Genomic DNA, 25,341 nt, shown 5'->3' on the forward strand with positions numbered 1-25,341 from the left:
TTCAGCCTTGCGCAATATCTTTGGCTGCCAGCGTCGGTCCTGCGACATTAAACGCGCCGAAGTGGTCGAGCCGTTTCAGAGTTGGCTATCGATCTGCTTCATAAGACATTCGCGATCCGCAGGTGTTGAAGTGCATTGATGGTCGCCAAGCTATAAGGTGGCCAGACTGCTGTCTCCTGGTCGAAGACTCCACATCAACCTCACTACTTTCAGGGCTTCGACCTTTCCTTGTGTCCTTTCTTTATTCCTTTGCGTTATTTCCTTAGGTCTTTCGTTCGGTCTGGCACTGGCGTTACCTCCAATCCTTAATCACTAATCCTTGATTCACGCGCCCTCAATCTCGTGCTTGACGCACTACGAACGCCTGGCGTGCGTTTACACTTCTGCCCGTACCCTGAACGCACCCAGAGTTTCGGCCGCCACATGCAATCCTGCAGCACTATCCCAATCATGCCAAAACAAACCCGACATTCAATGCCTCGACAAACCACACCATCCGCTCCCTACAGCACCTCCATGCGGAACAGCCAGCGAAATGCAGCTATCTGGAGCTCGACAGATGATGAGATACTACTACAAGCAAGGGCATCCGGTCTGAACTGGCAGCCGATAGCTAGCCGACACTTCCCTAACAAGACAGCCAATGCTTGTAGGAAACGTCATGAACGGCTCATCGAACGGAGACATGTAGATGATTGGGATACTCACAAGCTTGAGCTCCTGGCACAAGAATACATGGCATGTCGACGAGAGATGTGGGAAGTGCTGGCTTCGAGATTGGGGGAGCGCTGGGCAGTGGTGGAAGCAAAGGTGATTGTTACCGCGATTACATGCTCTCGAATCGGCATCTGACCACCTCGCAGTGCATGGAGAAGGGTCTCAGAACACTTCAGACGGCATCGCGTACCGCCCAAAGGAAGGCCACGGCAGACTCTCAGTCCTTTGAAGATGCAGGTACTTCAGACCATCACAGCGATTCTGGCATTGGCCTGGGGTCCGACGCTGAGACAGAGGTAGGCGTTCCCGCTGGATCATACCACAAGCCCTCCTCGTCCTGGCCGCAAGACACAGCCCATCAGCCGCACACGGAGCACGTACGATCACGAAGCCTGCCTCAACTGCTACCACTATATCAACCGCCGCCCCCAATCATCCAGCGTCGCACGTTTGAGGGCAGAGCCATTACCATAAGTCCACAGGATGCTTCCTTCCAGGGCGCGCTAGCACACAGCGTTCCTCACCCGAGAGTCAGAATGGCCGAGGAGGGATCAGCATACAGTCGATCGTTTCCAATTGAGGGACAGGAGGGTCATGGTGATGATGGCGTTTGTTGTTGAAAGATACCCACCCAGAATGTTGTATAGTATTCTGACGAGCAGCAAGCAAGCTGATGAAGCGATTACGAATGAAATGACCTGTATATGTATAGTATGCACAAGCAGCGTGCATACCTGTATTGAAGCACTTTTCCAAGCATGGTTGAGGTTCCCTGCAGGCGCATTCTTGAACTGCAATGACCGGGATGTCGTGAGATTGGATAAGCCCGACGTTTTGGCCGATGTGCCGAGGAGGCCACTGCATCGATGGACTCGACGCGGGAGCTAGAACTAACTAGTTAGTAGTGGCAGCAGACAAATGTCGGGTGGGTGAACGTCTCAACTGGCTGCTGGCTGCAGGCTGCTTAGCACCTGTACATGTGTGTCCTGTCCTGTATGCGTCTTCTCACCTTTCCCGACGTCTTGCTGCAGTCTTCTGGCCGTGGGCGTGGATGTGGCATCGAGTCGAGGGAGCGCTTGCTTGTGCGCCGCAGGCCGGAACGAGGACATTGGCCCCCTGAGAAAGCATCTTCTATTTATGCCGCCGCTGCTGCCGTCGCAACTGGCACGTTTCACTCGATGTAGCGCAGGCCCCCGTCTCAAGGTCCAACACCGCGTGCTGCTTACTGTCGCCAGTGCCAGCGTGTCCTCCCACCGCCGCATCCCTCGCTCTGCACCACTGCGCCCGAGCCCCCGATCCCCCTACCAGTGCTCTCACATTGTGCACCGCATCAGGACACCCACCGCTTCGAGTACACCGACAGCCATGGCGTCGCAGACTACGCAGAAGAGGACGCATACGGGCCACTCGCATGGCGAACACCACCACCACCACCACCACCACCATGACAATACCTACCTCACCAGCACAAACAAGAGCGACCCGGGCGTGCGCATCACACGCATCGGGCTGTATGTCAACCTGGGCATGGCAGTAGGCAAAGGAGTGGGCGGTTATGTCTTCAACTCGCAAGCGTAAGGATACCAATGGCTGCACGCGAGGGCAAATGCTTGACCGCGCTTCGTGGCTGAAGTTCATGCATGAGCGACATTCGCTAACGTTGCATTGTGCCCAGCTTGACAGCCGATGCCGTCCACGCGCTATCGGACTTGATCTCTGACTTCATGACCCTGGCAACCATATCCTACTCGCTCAAGCCAGCGACCACCCGCTTCCCGCTGGGCTACGGCAAGGTGGAGTCGCTGGGCGCTCTTGCCGTCTCGGGCATCCTGCTATCTGGTGGTGTCATGATCGGCCTGCAGGCAGTCATGGCGCTGAGCCAGCAATTCTTCCCGCACATCTTCGAGCTACTCTCGCACACTGGCATCTTTGAGCATGCCCAAAACCACGGCCACGACCACGGCCACATGCATCTCGGCCCAAACATCAATGCAGCCTGGCTCGCGGCTGGTAGCATCGTGGTCAAAGAATGGCTGTACAGGGCGACGATGAAGGTCGCCAAGGAGAAGCGCAGCAGTGTGCTTTCTAGCAACGCCTACCATCATCGCGTGGACAGCTTGACCGCTTTCGTTGCGCTTTTCACCATTGTCGCCAGTCACTTCTTGGAAAGCGCGCGATGGCTCGATCCTGTTGGTACGTTTTCGAAGGGTGCCAGGCATCGAGCAGTGTCTGAGACTATGGTGTGAAAGGAGCGCGTCGTGCAGCACGTATCTCCCGCGGTCCACCATAGTCTAAGCCACTGCCACGTGGTTCTCGAGTAGGCTAACACCCTTCTGTTTGTAGGTGGGCTAATCATTTCCGGCATGATCGTACAGGCAGGCTGGGGCAACACCAAGTCAGCGTTGTACGAGCTCGCGGATGTTGGCATGGATGATGAAGCTAGAGAAGGTGCTGAGAAGGCTTTGGAGACTCTCCTAGTTGGCAGCGATGCCAAGATCCGTGGCGTGCAAGGCATCAAAAGCGGACAGAACCTGATGTTCGAGATCGAGGTAAGATTGGCTTAGAGTGGCGCGCTGCGCTCTGCTCCTGCGAAGCCATCGCCGTTTGCTATACTGCACGCAACTAATCTTTGGTGATATGCAGGCTGAGGTGCCTGAAGACTGGTCGGTCCCTCATTCCAACGACTTGGAAGTTGAGATTAGAGACGCCGTCCAACAGGCCGTTCGAGGAACACGGCGTGTCAACGTCAGATTCGTGACCAAGGCGACAAGCCACGCAGCTTTTGAGGACCAATTTACCAAGGAGGATCGGGCAACAATAGAGGAAGGGCAGCACGAAGACCACGACCACGATCATGACCACAGTCATGGTCAATCGAACGGCCATACGGAGAAGCGCAAGTGATCCTTGCCATCAGCTTTACCGCGTTTTGACGCCGAACGATCTCGTGACAATGCCTGCGGCAACAGCTCTCGTGGTTGAGCTTCTCCAACGAGGCCCTCACCGGCGGATGTCATGAACCGCATTTACAAGACGCACTCCGACCATCTAATCACGCCGCCTCTGGAGGTAATCATCAAGATGAAGATGGCCGGAGCGTCTTGGCAAGCTCTGTTGTTACTTTCAGTCTCGCTCGACATGCGCACTGAGGTACTGCGATTTGTGCATAAGTTGAAAGTTCGTTCCAAGAAAGTCTAGTAAAGAGCACGTATGTCGATAGTCACCGGAACGATTAGAACCGCGAGCCGATGGATGGCGATGTTTTACGTCGCTACTATCGCAATGAGTGTGTATGTGCACATGGTTGATAGCTTAAAACTACTGCTCTTGAGGACTATTGTCAGCGCTTAAGTATCTCATCTGCTCCTTAAAGTCCTGGCAGAAGCTTTAACGAAGAAGACCACTTCGATTTCGGACAAACCCAAGGCTCTCACTGCAAAACTGACCACGAAACATGGGCACCCACATACTCCGAGTCCAGACGGCGCCACGATCGAATCAGAGGCCCAGACAGCTTGCTCAGCGAAAAGGCGTGCATGCTGTGGCTGTAGTGTGGGGGCAGGATACGTATTGCGCTCTGTGTCACGGATGGATCTGGGTATATGCTATCCAAGAAGTCCCTATTGTGAGAGAGCCATAGTCCGTGCGAGCCAGATCGGGGTCTCGTTGCCCAGCCAGTGACTGACTACTCAGTACCCGATCGGCCAATGCTCGTTATGAAGGCGATATGCAAGCTCCATGCCTGGTCTCGCCGCCGTAGCATTCTACTTCCTTTACATTCACTCCTTGCCACAGCTCACTCACTCCTCGGCCTTGCAAATTTCCGCAGCGGATCTGAAGTTTCGTCTTGGCGATGGGCGACTTGCATGAGCCCTGAGATCTGAAACCTTGTGCCCACAACTATGCGACCAATGTCCGTTAAAGCCCGAGAACTTTGTCTCTACGAAGGAGAGTGTTTCCGCGGCTAAGGGTGCGACTCCCGAGCACAACCAAATTCTGCTTCGACTAGTACATGAGTTTTGCCCTGGCTGTTGGATCGCTGTCATCGAGTCACAGGCTTGTCCGCAGTATAGTCACTTCAGCTTCCATCTCTTAGCGCAGGTCTGGGTCCCATGTTATTACATGGCCTTGCGTTCAATAGCAGTATCCACCTCGAAGCACTTCACGCTCAGCCGCTCGACTCGTACTTGTGGTCGCCAGATAATGCATGAGACGCTGCAAGCTGCGAAAGCGCATCGCCATACATTGAAGTGGGCGCAGAGATGGCTCCCGATCCGAAGTGCATGCCACTGCTCACTACAGGGTCCATGTAGCTACTGAATGGTTGAACACCTGCCGAAAGAGGGCTTCCGAAGGGCGTGGATTCGCTGCTGTTTGGCGCGCTGCTGTTGGCGTCATATGCCTCTTCCGATCGTAAGGTCGGCGGGATTGCAGGAATAGTATATCCAGAAGTGTTTGGCATGGTATCGTTGATCTTCTGCATCAAGAGCGGCAGGTAGCGTTGCTGTCCACCTCGAAGCGTCGATATGAGCGTCATCAACTGGTTCAGATAATCCCTGGGCCCGAACTCGAAAGTGTACTGCTCGTGAGGTATCACGGACATAACGTCTGTCAATGTGCAAGCCACATCGAACAGTTTCTCTATCAGTCCAATGCCATGGATTTCCATCGCTGGTTGAGTGAACTGCTGCGCCGATGAGACCAGATCGCGTGAAACTTCGATCGGAAACTGGAAGCTCATGGCGTTGTCAGACGCCGCTGAAGACAGACAACCATGTCTGATGGAGAGTTGCCACACCATAGTCCGTAGCCATTGTTGCGAAGTGCGGAGATCGACCGCTTGGCTCTCTGTACATTGCAGATATCCAGGTAACGCCTCCGATAATTGCTGTTGCAATCGCGCCAACCATTCTGTCATACACCCGACTCGCGCTTTGTTCCACAAGCCCACGAATGTGTCGTCGAAAGGACGGAAGAGATTCACAAGGTGAATGAAGCCATTCAGCTCCACTGTTTCGGCAGGATCCTCGTCAAGTGTTGGAAGGTTGATGGTCGCGTGAAGAGTGAGGGGCTTGTGTTGCTGAAGTGCGTAAGCTCGCTCGGTCACGAAGAGGAGCCAATACAGACGCCGCCGCCTGGAGCTCTCAATTATATCTGTCGTGCGATAGGTCGCTTCTTCGTGCATGCCCATGATTTGGGCGAGGGTTGTGGCTTCCCTGAGGTGGAACCACGCGGTATTGTGTCGATCTAGGCAGAAATAGCTTCCGAAGAAGAAGAAAGATGTAATGACGCTCCAGACACTCGGGCTCTCGATGTAGTTGTATCCTTTGCGCACTCGTAGCGCCTCTTGTAACAGCGTATGTCCGAGCTGGAAGCTGGGTTGTGGTGGTATGTCCAAGCCATTGAATGCTTCAGGCGGAATTATCATGTTTGGCTGAATCATCATGTACGCACACAAGGAGACAACTAGACAGTATGCCTCGATGCTGGTTTCCATTTGGCCGATGACCTCGCCCACTCTCTGGCGATGCAATATCGGCTGCGTCGGGTAGAGGTTGGCGAAGAAGTAGTCAACGCAGGCCGTCATCATCTCCACGGAAAGGAGGCCAGCCTTCTTGAGGTCCGCCGGTGAATGCACTGGGCTATCCAGATCCCATCCATTGCGCTTAGCAGCAAGCTGGGACTGTCGCTGCGTCTCTCTCAGCTCCGATATGACCTTGGCCCTGCTTCCCTTTGGCCCTTTCTTCTGAGGTATGGCGTTGTACGTGCACGTCAGACCAGCAGATGTGCAGTTCTTACAAGGCCGTGTGCCATCTCCGATGCACCTGACCTTACGTCGATGGCAGGCATCACATGCCCTCTTCACGGCCGGTGTAGATGAAGAGGAGGCCTCAGGCATGGTCCTAGTGGTGCTATGCCCGCGAGAGGAGATAGACACCTCCACTGGGCCTGGTAAAGTGGAGATCAGCATAGGTAGTAAGACATAGAGAGCTGCGGCCGACGAGACGGGTTGGGTGGTGACGGGCGAGGAGGGTGTCTGTTTCCCCGCGTCGGCTGAGTGTTGTCAAACGCTGTCGAGAGCCTAGAACCAGACGATATGGGAGCCGCTGCAGGTCGATGGGTTGAGAGATGAGGACGACAGTGTGGAGTGAAGCTCGTTGTGAGCGGCAGCGAGCTTTGCAGAGCGGCGCCAGGAAGGCTTGAAGCATAGCCAGGCACGCCAGGACGAGGATCCCAACGAAGGACCCGCCACTAATGCACGTGTTCGACGGTCAATGAACCATACATGCGAGACAGGCCCTCCAGCAGACGTTGGCCAGGAACATGAAGGCGCCATGACGACGTGGCAGCATGGACGTGCGCAGAGTGCATGGCGTGCAGAGGAGTGGCGCGCGCGTTGCAGCAGAAACTTTTTCCTGCAGGTGTCAAGTCAGATCCGGCTGGAGCCGATGCTGCCCATCACGCCAACAAATGGCTGCAGGCCAGCGCCAGAGGGCTTGCCGGATAGAGGTGTGGAGTGCGGACAGCAGGCTGAGCAGGCTGAGCGCGCTGATGAGAGCACGCTGAGCAGTCGAAGGCGAGTCTAAAGACTGCCCGTGTTCCCAGCAAGACGATTGACGAGGGCGCTACTGTAGGGCTGCATACATGTATCTGCCCGCAGTAGGTGGCGTGCTGCCAGAACCATGTCCATTCGGCCCGACGGCGTTGTTGTCGCATGACTCGCATCGGAGGGCCAAGGTGGCGCTCGCGGCCGCTGAGCGCGCTGGTGGGATGTGATAGGCTGCAGGTGGTCACTGGTGGCAGCAGCGAGCTCAACCACAGCATACCGCCGGAAACCGAAGGTGTCTGAGATGGTGACGGTGACGGCGCTGCGACGGCTGTGTCCGCGCCATGGCTGTGCACGAGATGAGAGTATGGTGGTGGTGGGTGCCAGACGGTGTGTGTCGACGTCCATTCCGAGCGGAGCGAGCGTCGGACGTCTCCAGCTGCTGTCTGAGGCGGGCCTGTTGAGTGCGAGCCTAGCCAACTGTCCGAGGATATCGCGCTGCCAGCAGCAGCCATGGAGAATGCCGTCCGAGTTGTGGTGATGGCGCGATCATTCGCACATGTGAAGAGGAAGACGCGCAGGCAGGTGCAGGTGGGAGAATGGGCGCAGGCAGGCGATATATGTCTAGACCATTGAAGTCTCGCCGCCTCCTGTCCCGAAGCCTTCTCGGTCTTCCTCCGGACGTCGCATCGCAGTCTCGAAAACGCGTGGCATGACATGACAAAGGCCCCGTTCCATGGAAAAGTTCCACGGGAAGTGCACCGTGAACAGCCGTGGCAGCATTGCCCAAGCATTCGTGACATGTACATACTTCTATCTTCTCATAGCTGATACGAAAGCACATCCAGCTCTCTCGCGCCATGGCGCCTCGCTTGCCAGACTGCTCTATACTAGTGGGTATCCGTTCGGTCTGCCAGCCCGCTACAACACAAATGTTGCAACACAACTCAGTGACAATATGGTATGCCACGATCCAGCCCATCAAGGTGCAATCACGCTCCCTCCCTCCACCAAAGTCATTTCGTCAATTTGCTTCTTGCTCTCTGCACCACAACACTCGACGCGTTTCCAGGTAGTCAGTCGTCCAGCATTGGTGTCCACCTCCCACACCCGGACTCGCCTATGGAAGCCGCCATAGCCTGCGTACCCTCCGAAGCCCGAGCCCCCAGCATAGCACATCCATGGACCAAGCTTTGCTTTCTTGTCATGTGAAGGGTGCTGCTCAGAATACTCATCACGAGCGACTTTGTGAGGACGCAAGGCGCAGTAATCGTTTACGTGGTCGTGACCACAGCCAACGGCCACGACGCCTTCTTCAGCCAAAGCATCGTAAAAGTGACTGTTGTAGGTCGGTGCCGTGACGCCTTCTTTCCATTTCCCGCCCGCAATTGAGTTACTGCGGTCTGCGTATTCCGGGAGCGGTATGTGAATGAAAGCCATATCCATGTGGATGTGGCTGTATTTGGCATGCTCCTTCTTGAGACCCTGCGCAGTGTTGCGGAACCAGTCGATCTGCCCAGGCTTGAGCCAGTCGTAGCCTTTGAAGCGTTTCTCATCCGGCGTTAGGGAATGAGTGTCGAGCATGTATAGAGTCAGGGCTGAGTGCTGAGACGAATGTGCGAGTACCTCAACATAGTAGTTGCCTACACCTTCGATGTTGTCCGGTCCGGCTTCACTCAGACTATGAGGGAGTGTCTGTAGAAGAGCCATCTGTGTCTTTCTCGGGAGGGAACGGGTGCCTTCATCATCGTGATTGCCGAATATAGCAGCGTAAGGGATGGCGCGTTCAACGAGTGGCGCAATCATCTTGAAGATAGCGCTCTGTGTATCTGGCGCTGCAGGACCCTCTGTCTGATCACCGGAGAGGACGACCAAGTCGGGCTTTTCGTCGTCCAATATCGTTTCAATGAACTCCAACGTACGAGGATCTGCCTCGCATTTCGTGCTTGGCTTGTCACCCTCGCCAATAGCATCTCGACAGGCACCCAGACCGGTTGATAAGTGGGCATCGGACACCTGTAATATCTTGAACTTGCCATCCTTGCCTACGCGAGGCGTCGGCGGTTTGTGGTCAACCTTGGGCCTGCCGTGGCGGACGCTCAATCTCGCAGAACGGCCTCCGTCTGCGGCGTCAAGGAGAAGCGGTGTCTGCGCGACTTGCCAATTGGGCCTTGGGTCGACAGCATCCGGACCAAACAGAACATCAAGGGCGGTAATGGCCTTGTCGGTGTCGCTATCGTGTCTTTTACTGCTGCGAAGAATGAAAATGCCCCCCGGCCTGCTCTCCCAGGACTCCTTGGCCTCTTCCTTGTCGCCCACCTCGGGCTGTATCCTGCTCACTTTGATGCCGATCAAGACCTTGTCTTCAGTAGTGAGCTCTTCCTCCTTCTTGCGCTGCACGTGCAGGTAAGCCTTGTTGACCCAGCCACTGCCCAGATACAGGTCCTTCTCTACCCGACTCCACTTGTCCGGGTCCAAGCGACAGTTGGAGAATGGGTTTGCGGAGGAGCAGAAGGCTATCGTGACATCGGTGATGACGGAGCCGGCATGGTGCGAAGGTAGGTGGCCGTGGATGGAGGCAGGGAGCACGCGATATCGGGAGTCGGCGATAAAGACCAGCAGACACAACAGCGCAGCAAATGCGCCGATCTGGGCGAGGGTGCGGATCTATCATCGGTGGTCAGTACAGGATGGGTGTGAGACATGCGCACGTGTTTGTAGCGTGGTGCTCACAATGCGCCTGGCCATGCTGCGGGCGTGCTCTCGGTAGCGATGCCAATGCCAATGCCGATGCTAATAGTGATGCTGCTGCTGCTGACGCTGCCGCTGGTGGTGGCGGCGGTGGTGGTGGTGGTAGCGCTGTCAAGGAGGTTGTTGCATCGAGGCACCGCACTCCATGTTCGCGTGCAACGATGCCACTGCCGTTACATGTACCTGTCGACCACCGCAAGCGCGTCTGATGTCCAGTCGAGATGTGCAGCAGGTGGTTCTCAGGTGGACAGGTTTTGGGATGCTGGCTTGCTGCTGTAGATCTACGGGGGGCTGGAGCATCCTCCATGCAGGGATGAAGCTTCTTGATTTTTGTCTGCGGTAGAACGATCTACTAGACTACATATGTAGTGTACTCCGTACCAGTACTCGACCTGGCTGTCACTGCACACCCCACCCTGGTTGGGTACACCACTCCAAGCCTATGCGACTGCTGAGACCGTGGCATCTTGCTACGCGACCCCAATATGCAGCCCAGAAACGACATATAAGCGACCTGCGCCCCTTTGCAGAGGGCGACTTGGTCCTCCTCCGACAGAAGCAAGATCGGTCCGCGCCACCGATCTTGACGCGGCCTCTGCAAGCGGGAAGACGCATCGAGGGCCATCGGGGAGTTATCAAGCACGATGACATTATAGGGAGCAGAGTTCGCGATCTGGTCACGTCGAGCACCACCAAATCAACCAAGGCAGGCACTGAATATAGGCTGCACAATGTCACGCTCGAAGACTACGTGCGATTGAGCAAAAGGCTCGTCACGCCTATCTATCCAGCAGATGCGCGTCTCATAGTAGATCTCCTGGATATGTACCCTGACCACCATCTTCCGCCGCACCATGACGACCACGATACGACAAAGCTAGAAATCTTGGAAGCTGGTACTGGCCATGGATCGTTGACCCTACACCTCAGTCGTGCCATACATGGGTTCAACGCGAGTATTGACTTTCCGACCGACGACCAGTCGGATTCTCTTTCTCGGCAGTGGAAGACAAAGCGCCATGCTATTCTCCATACCATCGACGTTTCGCCCAAGTTCTCTGCACATGCCCAGCTTGTAGTGGGAGGCTTTCGTCAGGGCATATATGCCAGGAATGTCGACTTCCACGTTGGTGACGTGAGTGAGAAGCTATGCGAGCTCCGTCGAGCAAGACCGAACGCGCAATTTGTGTCTCATGCATTTCTCGACTTGCCAGCAGCGGAAGGCCATTTGGCAGCTGTTGCCTCTGCACTGCGAGTCGACGGCACGCTGATTGTCTTCAATCCTTCCATCACACAGATCAATTCATGCGCAACCAAAATCAAAGACCAGCGGGTGCCCCTCGATCTGGAAAAGGTTGTTGAGCTGGGCGTCAATGGTTCAAGCGGTGGACGAGAGTGGGATGTGCGTTTTGTACGGCCTCGATCCACCCTAAAGGCAGAAATGGAGGCAGGGCCAGAAGCAGAGGCAGAGAACGGGCAGGGGTCGAAGAGTGGCCTTCAAGGCAGTGATGGCTCAATTATCTCTGACCTACGAGCATCTGTGTCCATGGCCGACGACAAGTGGTCAATGGTGTGTCGCCCAAAGGTAGGCGATCGGATCACAGGAGGTGGTTTCTTGGGCGTGTGGAAGAAGAGACGCACTTTAGTAGATGCTGCCACGCCGGCGGAGGGGCAGGAGAGTGCCAACTGAGGCTCCGCACGGTTTCAGGGCGCTGGTACCGCCAGAGACTTTTGTTAAAGTCACAGTGTTTTGAACTTGATCGAGGACAAGACCCGCGATGCTCGCTGTGTACTTATTGCCCTGCCGTGCATTTTGCAGAGTCGCCGACTCTATGGGGAAGTAAATGTCTGCAGAGGAGCCTCAATGGTAACGCTAATGGGTTGAGCCAGCCACTCACCGGCTGTCAGGTGCAATGTCCTGACTGGTATGTGCGCCAGCGGTCTCGTGGTCTCACCACCACTTTTCGCACAAGACCCTCGCCTCGGACATGCCTTCTTCTCTGCTCAGGAACTGCACAATCTCGTCGGTCATGCTCGGCGGACCACAAACATAGCAAAGCGTTCTCTGTCGATCGTGCTGGGCACCAAACACATTCTGCTTATGACCATCGATGGCACTGCGAAGATCTTCCTCACGTAGTCGTCTGCCGAAGGTACGGTTTGGAAGTCTGCCATGCTCAATGGCGCCGCTATCGCCAGTACCGGTCACAAAAAGGCTCAACGTGACGTTGGGATCTGCCACTGCCGCCACCAGGTCCATAAGTCGAGGCAGGAACAGAATCTTCTGTGTATCAAGCTCAGAGTCTGCTTTGGTGGCGTAGAGGAAATGCATCTCTCGCGGCCGGGTGCTTGGATGATTTCTGAGCAGCTGGGAAAAGATGGATATCAGAGGGTTGATGCCGACGCCTCCGGCCACGAAGACCAGCCGGTCTACCTGCCTGACGTCGAGCCTGGGAGGGGGATATGTGAATGAGCCGCCGACGCGGACCACGAGCTGACTGCCGAGGATCTCGTCTTCAGGTCGCCATAACCATTTCGCTGGTGGGTTGGCGCTCTTCTGTATCGCGAGCTCTAGGAAAGGCGGATAGTGATTGGAGGGTCTAGCTTGGCTGGGGGTCGAGGTTATGGTAAAGCCGCCTGCGGATGTTAGCCCAGGAATGAAGGTGTCGATCCATTGTCCGGGCAGGAACTGTAAATCGTGTGCTCAGTGTTGTTTTCTGTGTATACGCAGCAGCTATGGGCATGGGCAGCATACCTTGATCGTATGGGCTGCATCTACTGCATTCAGTCGCAAGAGCCTGATATTGTCGTTGACGTCTTTTATGTTCGCCAATATCACTGGTTCAAGCACGCTCTCCCGCGGCTCGGCCTGCGTTCTCTGTTCGTGCGGCAAGGCAGACCGTACTGTCGCCATACTCCTACGTGCGACTGCGGGACTGATCATTAGCCGCGTCAAGCAAGCTCGCCGTGCAATTGATGGCATTGTCGGTACTTAGATGATGACATGTTCCTTCATCAAGCAAACATGAAGCATGGATGTTTACGTCAACCGGGGCAAGTCTGTGATTGGACGATGACATATTCTAGACTACAACATGTCGCTCCTCGAATCCCGCCTTCTTGGCCAGACCTTGGACCTCTGCCACGCTGCCACGCTGCCACGCTGCCCTCTTCTTCCAAGAGCTGATCTATCGCCTGGGACATTGCCCCCTGACACTAACTTCGTTGCTGCAGGGACATGGACCTTGCTCCAGCTGATGGGCGGCCTCTTTGGCATACGCAAGACGGCACGCTGTCATACGACCGCTGCCAAAGGTTGCCCACCATGACCTGTCCCTGAGCGCTGCGCCTCGTCGTAGCGTGCATTGGGACGGCGCGTTCCTGCACACCTCTGCATCCTGCGATGGCTGAGGCAGAAGTTGTGATACCAATGCGAAAGCAGGGATCACGGTGGGTGGTGAGCTCTCAATACTCTACTTTCTGCCCGGCCCTATTCTTCCATTGCCGCAGAACGACATTGATATACTCTCCTTCTGCCCATGAGCTGCAGCTGCAAAACACCTTCTGCTGTCTGATGGTTGGGACCGATTTGCGACATATGCCCTCATTGACAAGACAAAAGCTTTCTGTAGACTTATCGCCGCTGCTTTTGCCCGCACTGTAGCACGCACATTCAGATGGATAGAAGCCACATACGGTCCGGAGCCTGCCGTCGATCGGGGCAAAGCTCGTGTACGCTGGACTTGCTCATGTGGTGAGCAGCTCTACGACGACTTCGTGGAAAGGCGACCTGGAGCGGCGCGTGAGCTGGAGGCATATCTCAACAAACCTCGAGTGCGAGTTCACTCTGGAACACCCACATCAGCAACCAGCTGTGATTGCAGTCGCAGCTTCAATAGCTCTACAGGTAGTATCCCATCTTCTCACACATCGTGGTCAAGCTCGAACCAACGATCAGTTGGAACCGGAACAGGAGACAGCAGGCGGCTTCTTACTACCGCGAGCATACCTGGCTACTCTCCCTTCTCGCCTATCGCAGAGCCGCCTTGGCTATTGACAACCATCTGTGCTGTTATAGGCGTTGGGTCTACCTTGCTCTCTTGTGATGGGCTTTGTGTCATCTTCCAAAAGCCGCTCGACGAGGCGTGTTACCACCATTGGACAAATTCTGTCGAAGTCTCAGCTGATGCAGTACTCATCAGCTTCTTTGTAGTCAATCAAATGTAATCAATTGCGGCAAATGGTATGCAACATTCTCATTATATTGTCCGCAAAGAATCATACTCGCATGATTTGGGCTACGAGGTTAGGGATTCCCTGTCACTAGCCGTGCCCTGTGAGGTTCAGTTGACCCAGTTGGTTTCAGATCAGGCGAACACACGTTATCAGGCCATAGACCTTTCCCGGCTGCACCATTACAGCGGCATTAGCATAGCCAGGACACATTCGGTGACAACTAATCCTTCTTGACTTTCCGACGTTCATTACCCTCGACCATCAGCCTAGCCACGTCGTCTGCCGTTGTGCCTTGCTGTCGAGCCTCTGTTACCTCCTCACCAAGTTCGGTTTCATTTGCTACTAGTTCGTATACCTGCGCTATACTTCGGAAAATTGACTCATCCCCCAGAAAACCACCATCCGCCTCGAAGGTCTCGGCGATCTGTTCCATTTCATTGACCCATCGATATGCTTTCGGAGGCATACTGACAAGGCCCCTTTCTGCTCTACTTCGTACACCCGGACTGTGCTCGTCGAGATGACTCTGCAGCTCCTCAAGCACACCAAGGCTACGGGCAGTGGTGAATGATAGAATGGCCAGGGCTGTGAAGCCTTTGGACAGAGTTGCAAAACACATCTTCAGTCCGGAAGCAGAGCCAATGACCTCGTTGATATGCTTGGCGTTTAGAACATTGGATAGATGCTTTCCGCTGGATGGCGCATCAGCCAGGCCATGCGGACCCGACAGAGGGATGCTAGGGCTGCTCCAAGTGCCATCTTGCTTGAGGCTGGGTGGACCCCCAATGATTCCGCCGTCAATGTAACGTAGGTTGCCGCAGCTTGTGAACAGCTGATCGACCTGTCGTGCGGAGCTAGGGCTGATGGCATTCAGTTCAAGGTAGTAGAGCGGGCTCTCACGCCTTTGGAAGTCTGGGTCGCTGGTGATGTCCATGATTCGTACAGCTGTTGGTACGGCTTCCTTGGGCGGTACGATCGACAAAACGTAGTCGGCCTGTTCACAAAGCTCGCCATCACTTCGAACCAGTGATATGTGATTCGATCTGGCCCGCTCTTGAGTAGCTGGACTGGCTTCATTAGTCACATTGGTTTGAGTTGACCTTGAAACGCGCGCCTACCTTCTGTCCGACACGTTAGCGATGACAGCATAGCCGTGTGCGATCAGCAATGCTGCTACGCCAGCACCCATATCACCAATGCCGATGATGGCTACCGTTGCACGAGCCATGTCTGCTGGGAAAGTCAGTTTTTCATGTCGATAGCATCAATTGAACCAAAAGTCTGGTCGAAGTTATCGCCCCACCTTCGGATGTATGTGTGACGTGGTTTGGATGGATCTAAGTATAGAGTTCCAGAGCACATAAGGGAGGCCTGGTCTTCTCATGTGAAGCTTGAACGCGCATCGAAACATGTGCCGTGGACTACTGCTTGATCACATAGCACTCAAAAGGAGCGCTTAGGTCACACTCAGAGTGCACCACACTATCCCACAGCCGTCCAGGATGAGCGTATGTAGCTTATATCGTAAGGGCACATGGCCTGTCCTTCCGAGCAATCGATTGGATCTCACTAAAGCAATAGCTACTTTTTGGACGGGAATCTGCTACTCAGGACATTGGTGGCCTCCAGAAGTGGCGGCCTTAATCCAGCCTCCGACTCCTAAGACACCGCCATCCCCTGCCCTCGAGTCCATACTCCATTTGCGAATGGGTTGGATATCGAGACTGGAGCGATAGCCAGCATGCCACATCTCCAAGGCTGCCCATGCAATCATTAGAGCATTGTCGGTGCACAGGGCGATGGGGGGAAAGGCACAGTCTATGTAAGTGAAGCCACGAGCGTCGAGCATAGCCCGTAGAACATGTCGCAAGAACAGATTAGACGCTACTCCACCAGAGACGACTACCGTGCTGACCTTGGTGGCGTCCACATTAGACAAGTAAAGTAGAATCCGGGACGCAAGATGTTCAAACGCCAGCCTCTGAGTCTCGTGAGCCAGATCGCGACGTTCTTCTAGACTGACATCTTCAGCTTCCCGCAATTCGTCCGTGAGGCGGCCATTGGCATCTATGCTGCGTGCCAGAAAGCGTTCAACCGATGAAAGAAGTCCCGCAAAGGAGAAGGCCATACGTCTTGACGTTTTCTCGCCACCCTTACTTTCTGCAAAAGGTGGTCGGAGAGCCCAGCCCCATGTACTCTTTCGAGCCTGTAGCTCGTTCTGTCTGCGCGCGGGTGGCGTGTATCTGTAGTCTCTTGAACCGTGTGGAAATGCAAAATCTTCCAACGCTTTGCCGTAGGGAGTCTCCAGCGATGCTTGAGGCACGATGGCCCGAGCAGCTTTGTCCAGGTAGTCTCCAAGAGCGATGTCCTGCGTCTCTGCCAGGATTGCGTGTTCTGTGAGACCGATCGAGCTCAAGAGCATGGTGTGGCCTCCGCTCGCTAAGACAGTCAGGAAAGGATACTGCGGTTCAATTGCAGCATTAGATCGTTTGCTGTCGAGCATAGCAGTGACCAGCCTCGGTGTCAATGCGTGAGCTTGCATATGATGTATGCCCAGGAAGGGCACATCCAAACCTATGCACTCAAACATGTAAGCTGCTACAATGCGCAAATCTAGAGAGAGAAGTCTCACCTAATGCAAGGCCTTTGGCAGTGTCCAGTCCAACGGAAAGATTGCTGCGCATCCCGGGTCCTCGCGTGGCAGCCACAAAGTCAGGGCGAGGAGAGCAGCCGAGGGCTTTTTGGACGAGAGAGGCGAGGTTGGACTGATGGGACTGCAACGCGACCAGAGGGTGTATGCCATTGTACGCATCATTGTTGGCCGTGATTTTCTCATGAAAGTGCACTTTCAACTGGCCCGAGAGCGCCTGTTCGGCAACTGCCACTGCAGTGTCATCGCAGGACGTTTCGATGGCAAGAGTCGTCAGAAGTCGAGCAGATGTGCCCGGGACATGTATACATGTATGTGAATGGGCGTGGGAGCAGGGTGCAGGTGTAAGGGGAGGTGTAGGGCGTGCCGTCCACCTCGCTGAGCGTCTGAAGTGGTGGTGGTGGCTGAGCGAGCAGGCGGCGTTGCGATGCCACAGTCGCGATGGCATCAAACCTGAAGGCAGGAGGGTGGCAAGTGAATGATGGAGGGAGAAGAGATGTACATGTGCACGTATGTATGTGACGCAGCGGTGCACTATGAACGGGAACATGCCATGCCACGCTACGAGAGAGGAAGCGCTGCAGGACCAATGTGCATGTGACGAGGACGAGGACCAGGGTCGAGTCGGTCGTGCATCACGTCAGGCGCCTTTGTGTCCATACAATGCATACATGATACAGCCATGTCGTCCTTGTGATGCGATGCCGTTTCTCCGTGTACATACTGTATACACCACCTGCGCTCCATCTCTCCAGCACACAGCGCTCGTCGCCACTGCATAGCGAATCACCAATCGTCGACGTCGGATGCGGTAACAATACAGCAGCCGCACGAGGCGGCATCCCAACCAGAAGCATGAGCGACACCGATAAGAAGACCGACGGTCCTCCGCCCAGCTCCGCCTCTGCCTTCGACTACCGCGCTCTGCCTGACTGGGACGATGACTTCTACGATGAAGAGGGCATGATCGCGTTTGCGTCCGCGCTGTCAGCGCCGGAGAATCTCGCTGCCTCGCCGTCGGAGGAGGATCTGCTCAACCCGCAGTCCAAGAAACCCCCGGCTGAGCTGATCACGGCACTGAATGACTGGCGTCCCGTGCGACAACGCCAGGTCCGTAGACATGGGGACAACCGCAAGAGCAAGGTGGGCAAGCGGAAACCGAGGCGAGGGAGAGATGAGACACGAGAAGGGTGGACCTATGGCCTAGTGAAATATCCTCTGCTGTTCTTCGTCTTCGGCTGGATCTCCTTCTTGGGCATCTGCTATCTGTTCACGCGCTTCTACATATATCTGTACGAGCAGTATGTGACTTGGAGAGGACAGCGAGACAGGCTGAGGAAGAGGCTGCGAGTGCAGGAGAACTACCAAGACTGGATCCACGCGGCAAAAGACCTTGATCGGCATTTGGGCAATGACAACTGGAAGGCCGACGATGAGGGTAGCTACTACGACTGGAAGACCTTGAGGTCGATTGTCAGAAACCTGCGAAAGCTGCGTGCCGAAGCACAAAAAGACGAGGCTGATTCCGACCATCGGAACGGGCGCGGAGGCAGAAGAGCCATCGATGAGCTGCGTGCTACTCTGGAGACATGCGTAAAGGCCAATTTCGCAGGCATAGAGAACCCGCGTCTATACTCGGAGACGTACTACGGGACGAAGAACTTGCTCCAGACGTACGTTGACGAAACTGCAGAGTCGCTGACGTTTCTGTTCTCAAGCGACCAGCTCACACATGCTGACAAGCGCACCTTGTCGAAACACCTTTCCGCCAACCTCGGACGAACAGCACTTTGCCTGAGTGGTGGTGCCACATTCGCCTACTACCACTTCGGTATCGCCAAGGCTGTTCTGGACGCAGGCCTCCTCCCGAATGTCATCACTGGCACTTCAGGTGGTGCTTTGGTGGCTGCACTACTCGGAACGAGGACGGATGAAGAGCTGAAGAAGCTCTTGGTGCCCGCCGTTGCGTTCAGGATCACTGCTTGCCACGACCCTTTCCGTGTATGGTTCTGGCGCTGGTGGCGGACAGGTGCACGATTTGACTCTGTCGACTGGGCAAAGCGATGCGCATGGTTCTGTCGTGGCAGTCTCACATTCCGCGAAGCGTACGAGCGCACAGGACGCATCCTCAACGTATCTTGCGTGCCTTCCGACCCGCACTCCCCGACTATTTTGGCCAACTACCTGACTGCTCCAGACTGTGTAGTGTGGTCTGCAGTCCTGGCATCGGCTGCTGTGCCCGGCATCTTGAACCCTGTCGTACTAATGCGCAAGACTAGAGATGGCAAGCTGGAACCATACAGCTTCGGTCACAAGTGGAAAGACGGATCCTTGCGAACGGACATCCCACTGAAGAGCTTGAACCTCCACTTCAACGTCAATTTCTCCATCGTTTCACAAGTCAATCCACACGTCTCCCTGTGGTTCTTCTCGTCGCGTGGCACAATTGGACGACCCGTTACGCACCGCCGTGGCCGCGGCTGGCGCGGAGGGTTTCTCGGGTCAGCGATTGAGCAGTTTATCAAGCTTGATCTCAACAAGTGGCTGAAAGTCCTGCGGCATCTGGAGCTTCTACCGCGACCACTAGGTCAGGATTGGAGCGAAGTCTTCTTGCAACGCTTCTCGGGAACAGTGACCATCTGGCCAAAGACGAAGGTCAGCGATTTCTGGCACATTTTGTCAGATCCATCAATGCAACGACTGGCGGGCATGATTCGCGCTGGGCAGTTGGCGGCTTGGCCGAAACTGAAGTTCATTAGCAATCGCATGGCAATCGAAAAGGTCATCGAGGAGGCGAGAGAGGCGACGCGACCTCCTGAACAGCCATTCGCGTCGCCCATGCCTCGCGAAGGAGGTCGCCTTCGAAGCGTGCTGAGCGAAGAAGATCTTCAGAGCTTGTTGGATAAAGCGCGTGATAACAATGGTATCGTCGAGGTTCCTCCAGCACTATTCTCACCCGCTGTGGAACGCGAGCAGCTATCATGGCAGAGACCATTGCCTCAACGCCAAGATTCTCCGTCTTTTGCCAAACGCATGTCTGCCCTCTGGGGAACGTTGCAGACTGATTCGCCTCGGACCAGCTCCGAGACTGTACGACCCTCACCACGTCAGCTCGTACCTCCGAATACCCCTGCAGACAACAGGCGTTCTAGTGTTCTGACCATGGATGAATTGGTCCGGCAGAGCAGGGTCTTTTTCGACGATTATGCCGAGGAGTCGGAGGCAGCGAGCGAGGTTGACACGTTACTTGACGAATCTGCAGAGGACGAAGAAGAAGAAGAAGCAGAAGAAGGAGAAGGACTTGTGTCTGAGCGAGGACGTATCCCGTAGGGCGGAGGCATAACGGAGAGTCCGTGGAATGCTAGCTGAAGAAATTTCGTTTGAAGCGTTCGAGCGTGATGAAGTAGCTTTGCACTCAAGCGTCTCGCAGGCTATGGATGCCACTGCTTCGATCGTGAGCTTCATCCCTGTGGCTTGCTACAGATTGTCTGGGCGTTGGATTCCAGACCTGTCGGCATGTTGCCTGATCGGCTGCACGAGCCATATGTTTCAGACAGTAGAGTATCGAAGTTGCTGCGGATAGTTTGGGTGGCAAATGGTCACAAGGTACGTTGAGTCTCTTGATCTTCGGCATGGCGTGATGCCAGGATCAGGAGTGCCTGGCGTTGTGGTTGACTTCAGTGCTCAGATGCATCTCCCCGTTTGGAGCAGTCGTCTCGGCGCCTATCTGGTCTCGCAGGCATGTTGTAAGATCCGTTGTCACGATTGGGCGGAAACACTACGAATCTCGGCCGTGGATGCGCCATGCCGGTACTGTGCTTTGAATGATACAAGTTCCTTCAAAACATTCCCAATACAAATCAGGCGGTCACGACGGCGTGTAATGTGTTGCGAGCTGGAAGCAGGATGGACGTCGACTACTGTAGCCTCAAGGGATGGTTCCCTTCGTGGATGTAAGGATCCATCTTGTATACTGTAGGTGATGAGACGGTGTGGCGCAAGCGACAAGCTCGTCGTCAATCTGGGGCGTGCAACGGACTTCAGGCTGTGAGTCTGTGACGCGCCGCACGGTAGGTTTCATTGAATACTGCACAGAAGCTCGAGAGAAGAAAGCTAGAAGCCTTCGCGAGCTTCTCCTGCGTCGTCCGGCGCGGGCGGCGGGCAAGGCACTCCGAGGCCCCGGCCAGTTCTCGGTGTGCTTCGGACATCGCACAAGCTCTCCTGCCTCGTACAGTCAGGTGCACGGTCGTAAGTCTCGACAGCAAGGGTAGAATGATACTGTAAGTCTGTACCGGCGACTCAGCCGCACCGCGAGCATTTCCAAGGGACACGATAGGGTCTGGGTCGAAGAGCGGGCCATGTAGCTGACAGGCAGGTTCGAGGTGTCTTGTACCACCGTCTCAGTTTCTACACAGAGAAGCCCTAGCAAAAGCCAGCGCCATGGCGCCGCGGGCATAATCCGGGATGGCACTGCTGATAGTGCTTGTTTGCAAAGGCAACGGATGTCAGAGCACATGGCACCTGTAACCGCAGCCGTCACCGAGTCGAGAGTCGTTCGCGCCGACATCAGCAGCGAGATGCCAGTGCGTGCTCAAAGACCGACTCTGATTCTGCGACGCTGTGGTCCAGCAAAGGCGCGATAAGGCCAGCGGTGACATACATACATACGCAGTGCAGTGCAATGCAGGTGGCTAATGTAATGTTGACGTTTGCTGGTGTACAGCACAGCACAGCAGAGCACAGCACAACATAACACCCAGCATAGTGTAGGGACCTCTTATCGCGTATAGAACCTAGCACACATTCGATGATGAGGGGTCGGGGTTCTGCGCTTCCAGAAGGACTGGACGAAGCTTGCAACGTGCTCCACCTGCACTGCTCTTTCTCCATACATAGTACATACTACTAGACTGATTCACTGCACCTTCCGTCGACATCGCATCGCCGCCGGCAGTCCCAGGCAGCGCACACTAAGCAGAACCTGGCCAACAGCATGGGTGTCGTCGTGTGAGGCTACTCCGTTCCTGCGCAAATTGCGACACCTCCTGCCCGCAGTCCACACTACCACACACGGCAGTCTAGCTCCCAGGTAGCGACCGTACTACCTACCATTGCACGCGCGTGTTGTGTGTGTGTGTGTGCTTTGCGCTGGGTCGTCGTTGCCGTTGCTGCTGCTGCTGCTGCTGCTGCTGTCGCCGTTGCCTCGATGTCTACGTTCTTGCTGCGAATGCGCCGTGAATCCGCAGTCGCATAGCAGCCGCTACTGCTACTCCCACCACAACTCCTGCCGCTGCTACTCGCTCCACCGCCGGGTGCACGCATCTCGCATCTCGCATCTCGCATCTCGAGTCTCGAGTCTCGAGTCTCGAATCTCGAATGCGACGTCACGGGCGGCTTTGTTCTCTGGCGCGCGCCTCTACCATCACCACCGACGACGTCCCCGTCCCCGTCCCGCACTGAAGCGCACGCACGCACGCACGCACGACCGCCCTCGAATCGATCCACGCCGACACGTTTTGGTCTGCCGCACGGTTGCGACAACCTGGGGCAGTCTCGCACTAGCAAATGGAAGATACTGGAGCTGGGCGGTGTAGTGTCATCTACTATTGTCCAGCCAGCGCCCACGGCCTTGCAGAACTGCACCACCATGCGAGTCCGCCCGCGGTGACGTTGGACGACGAGCGCAAAGGCTCGTCGCTGAAACATGTCTACAATAATGTGCGCCGCCTGCTGGACGAGGATCAGGGCAATTTCGAGCAAGGTGAGACTGTCCCTCCCCCCCATTCAGCGACAAGCAACGCTCACCACATCACTGTAGTATTTGTGACTTCCCACGCCGATAAGTGCATCGAGACCCTCGAAGTCTTCGCCAAGGCCTCTCCCACAGCTGTACTGGTCGAACTCGACAGCACGGCCCCCGATGGCATCCAGCACAGCGCGCTGTCACTCTTGCGCCACCTCAATGCCGATGTGCAAAGCTCGCGCTACCCACAGCACGTAATGCCATTCGTGCTCCTGGCAGCCACTTTGACGACTGAACCATTCGAGGACACGGACGCAATCTACGAAAGCATTCAACTGAATGCTGGCGCCATTGACACTATGCGCAGTCCCTTATGCTCGGAAGCCATCAACCAGCTTGTGGGCCACGTTAGAGAGATGACTCGGCCTTCTGCGCACAGCCTTGGCTCTGGCATGGCGCGAGCGCTGGTGCATCATATCACGAATCGCTCAAGCCCTCGCCTTGCGTCTCATCGCCCCGACGAAGTACTGTCCGCTCAGCGCAAGGCCGCTGTCGAGGAGGCTGTCGGGAAGTGGCAATTTCCCGCGCATGAGTTCGATATGGACGAGCTTACGTACGGCGCTTTGTGCATGTTGGAGCACATCCTGCGGAAACCGGACTTGGAGCAGTACAGATTGCCACGACCCCAGCTAATGACGTTCTTGTTGGCCGCGCGACGAGAGTACAAGCACGAAAGGGAAGTGCACTACCACAACTGGCGGCACGCAGTCGATGTGACGCAGTCATTATACTGCTTCCTCTGCGACATCCGACTATGCCCCCCGTCTGCAGCGAGAGCAGCTACGCAACATAAAGAGGTCAACCCTCTGGAATCATTGTTGTCCCCCTTGGACGCACTGATACTTCTTGTATGTGGTGTGGGCCACGACGTCGGGCATCCAGGTGTAAACAATGCTTTTCTGGTGGCATGCAATCACCAGCTGGCGCACATGTACAACGACAAGTCCGTCCTGGAGAACTACCATTGCGCGGCATACTCACAACTCATCCGACGACATTGGCCGGCGCTTGGTAACATCACTCGCTTTCGCTCGACCATGATCTCGACGATCCTAGCTACGGACATGCAGCGACATTTCGAGTACATGGGATATCTCAACGAGCTCAAGCAGAAGGTCGAGAAGAGTGATGCTGATCTGGATGAGTGGAATGATAAGGACCGGGAGCATGCTCGCGATCTGACGATGGCACTGCTCTTGAAAGCTGCCGATATCTCCAACGTCGCTCGTCCATTCGACATCTCGGCACAGTGGGCGAAGATATTGATGAATGAGTTCTCACGGCAGGGCGAACTGGAACGCGAGCTGCAGATCCCGACTTGCCTTTTCGGCGGTCCTCCAAACAAAGAGGATCTGCTAGCTGCAGCACAGAGTCAGAAAGGTTTCATGAATCTTTTCGGCTTCCCTCTGTTCCGCGGCATCTCGGAGGTCATGCCCAATGTTTCCTGTACGATACCCGAGCTGGAAAACAACAATAATGTTTGGGAGCACAGGATAACAGACGAGAAGGCCAGGCGTGAGGCTCACGGCGACGGACGACGGTCACCAAGGACATATGGGTCAGTGACGGAAGCCGAAGTCGAGGAGGCGCGAACTCGAAAAAGGGAATCAGAACCTGCAGCCGTACCAATGGAGGCGCCAATGACCCCAAATTCGGTATCATCTAACAAGCGACAGCCAAGCCTGCAACCCGATGGCACCCCTAACAGGCATCCTGCGAACAAGGAACGATACCGCCTGCAGTTCGGTGTGCCAGCCGCCGGCGAGGACAAAAGGGCATCAACCCCTGTGCTGTGGCCAAGCAGCTTGCAGCTGTCGCCCACTGGCGGGGCTAGCAGGCGATCGAGTAAGGATGTTGCACTAAATCAGCTGCAAGACCTGAGTGCGTTTGCACAGCACAATCTCGCGGCTGCAGGGTCGAGGAGAGGATCTGCGGATGCTGGATGGCAGATGCATCAGAATTATACCGGGTCGAGGAGAGGGAGCAAAGAAGAGAGTCTCACCACTATCCTGGTTACTAGCCAGGGCAGTTCGTCGCCACGCAGTGTTCCTGCTTCCCCTCGGCTTGGTAAGCCAGCGTCGCCTGGAATCAGCGTTGGCGTCGGAAAAAGGCAAAGCATAACAAAGCACGCAGCTGGTGCACCTCGACACTCGGTACCTTCATCGACATCCCAGACCACAGCATCGGTGGCTGCCACGACCGAAGTGTCATCGCCATCTACACAGCGTTCTTCACTCACACCAACAGACGATGACGTGACGCCGCCCGCGCAGCACAACAATGCCATTCTCGATGGCGACACGGAAAGTTTCGCTCACTCGAACGAGTATCCGCAAGAGCTTGATGGTATGCATCATAACTCAGCGCCGGCTGCGTTTCCTGGCACGCCTCCCGCTGATGAGGAAGCGGTCACATCGGTGACCAAGGCCAGCTGTCCGCAGATTATGCCGCGGACGGCCAGTGGCGACTCGGCACTGTCTGCGCTCGAGAAACGTCAATCGGATCCTCAGATCCGGCAGTCACGAAGTCGCAGCAGACTACGAGGCCTGAAGTTCTGGAAGCGACGAAAAGATCCATCAGGCATTGAAGGCGCATCCGTGGAGTCCAATTCTCCTTGACGCAACACGACAATCGGCG

General features: G+C 55.5%; 10 protein-coding genes across 10 annotated transcripts; 5 read left to right on the forward strand and 5 right to left on the reverse strand.

Annotated features, from left to right (window-relative positions):
* Positions 1-423: 423 nt before the first annotated feature.
* Positions 424-1,337, forward strand: CLAFUR5_01136 (uncharacterized protein; the record flags this gene model as incomplete). The annotated part of the gene is made up of 2 exons (XM_047900284.1): positions 424-810; positions 864-1,337. 2 exons carry the CDS (start codon positions 424-426, stop codon positions 1,335-1,337), a joined length of 861 nt encoding a protein of 286 aa, XP_047757314.1.
* A 517-nt stretch (positions 1,338-1,854) lies between these two features.
* Positions 1,855-3,621, forward strand: CLAFUR5_01137 (Mitochondrial metal transporter 2; the record flags this gene model as incomplete). The annotated part of the gene is made up of 4 exons (XM_047900285.1): positions 1,855-2,291; positions 2,393-2,910; positions 3,061-3,266; positions 3,361-3,621. The coding sequence occupies 4 exons, from the start codon at positions 1,855-1,857 to the stop codon at positions 3,619-3,621; spliced, it is 1,422 nt and encodes a 473-aa protein (XP_047756988.1).
* A 1,264-nt stretch (positions 3,622-4,885) lies between these two features.
* On the reverse strand, positions 4,886-6,688 carry CLAFUR5_01138 (putative sucrose utilization protein SUC1; the record flags this gene model as incomplete). The annotated part of the gene is made up of 1 exon (XM_047900286.1): positions 4,886-6,688. One exon carries the CDS (start codon positions 6,686-6,688, stop codon positions 4,886-4,888), a length of 1,803 nt encoding a protein of 600 aa, XP_047756992.1.
* A 1,557-nt stretch (positions 6,689-8,245) lies between these two features.
* CLAFUR5_01139 (Phosphatase DCR2) lies at positions 8,246-10,012 on the reverse strand (the record flags this gene model as incomplete). Its single annotated transcript, XM_047900287.1, has 2 exons — positions 8,246-9,931; positions 9,998-10,012. The coding sequence occupies 2 exons, from the start codon at positions 10,010-10,012 to the stop codon at positions 8,246-8,248; spliced, it is 1,701 nt and encodes a 566-aa protein (XP_047757389.1).
* Positions 10,013-10,457: 445 nt separating this feature from the next.
* CLAFUR5_01140 (tRNA (adenine(58)-N(1))-methyltransferase TrmI) lies at positions 10,458-11,705 on the forward strand (the record flags this gene model as incomplete). Its single annotated transcript, XM_047900288.1, has 1 exon — positions 10,458-11,705. One exon carries the CDS (start codon positions 10,458-10,460, stop codon positions 11,703-11,705), a length of 1,248 nt encoding a protein of 415 aa, XP_047756721.1.
* Positions 11,706-11,966: 261 nt separating this feature from the next.
* Positions 11,967-12,998, reverse strand: CLAFUR5_01141 (Oxidoreductase NAD-binding domain-containing protein 1; the record flags this gene model as incomplete). Its single annotated transcript, XM_047900289.1, has 2 exons — positions 11,967-12,704; positions 12,771-12,998. The coding sequence occupies 2 exons, from the start codon at positions 12,996-12,998 to the stop codon at positions 11,967-11,969; spliced, it is 966 nt and encodes a 321-aa protein (XP_047756722.1).
* A 1,473-nt stretch (positions 12,999-14,471) lies between these two features.
* CLAFUR5_01142 (uncharacterized protein) lies at positions 14,472-15,479 on the reverse strand (the record flags this gene model as incomplete). The annotated part of the gene is made up of 2 exons (XM_047900290.1): positions 14,472-15,318; positions 15,370-15,479. 2 exons carry the CDS (start codon positions 15,477-15,479, stop codon positions 14,472-14,474), a joined length of 957 nt encoding a protein of 318 aa, XP_047756723.1.
* Positions 15,480-15,854: 375 nt separating this feature from the next.
* On the reverse strand, positions 15,855-17,451 carry CLAFUR5_01143 (tRNA N6-adenosine threonylcarbamoyltransferase, mitochondrial; the record flags this gene model as incomplete). The annotated part of the gene is made up of 2 exons (XM_047900291.1): positions 15,855-16,825; positions 16,884-17,451. 2 exons carry the CDS (start codon positions 17,449-17,451, stop codon positions 15,855-15,857), a joined length of 1,539 nt encoding a protein of 512 aa, XP_047756724.1.
* Positions 17,452-17,756: 305 nt separating this feature from the next.
* CLAFUR5_01144 (Patatin-like phospholipase domain-containing protein) lies at positions 17,757-20,231 on the forward strand (the record flags this gene model as incomplete). Its single annotated transcript, XM_047900292.1, has 1 exon — positions 17,757-20,231. The coding sequence occupies one exon, from the start codon at positions 17,757-17,759 to the stop codon at positions 20,229-20,231; it is 2,475 nt and encodes an 824-aa protein (XP_047756716.1).
* A 2,235-nt stretch (positions 20,232-22,466) lies between these two features.
* CLAFUR5_01145 (putative 3',5'-cyclic phosphodiesterase pde-4) lies at positions 22,467-25,322 on the forward strand (the record flags this gene model as incomplete). The annotated part of the gene is made up of 2 exons (XM_047900293.1): positions 22,467-22,662; positions 22,720-25,322. 2 exons carry the CDS (start codon positions 22,467-22,469, stop codon positions 25,320-25,322), a joined length of 2,799 nt encoding a protein of 932 aa, XP_047756717.1.
* Between the last annotated feature and the right edge of the window lie 19 nt (positions 25,323-25,341).

Source organism: Fulvia fulva, chromosome 1, assembly GCF_020509005.1.
Source record: "Fulvia fulva chromosome 1, complete sequence".
In the NCBI taxonomy this organism is placed as follows: domain Eukaryota; kingdom Fungi; phylum Ascomycota; class Dothideomycetes; order Mycosphaerellales; family Mycosphaerellaceae; genus Fulvia; species Fulvia fulva.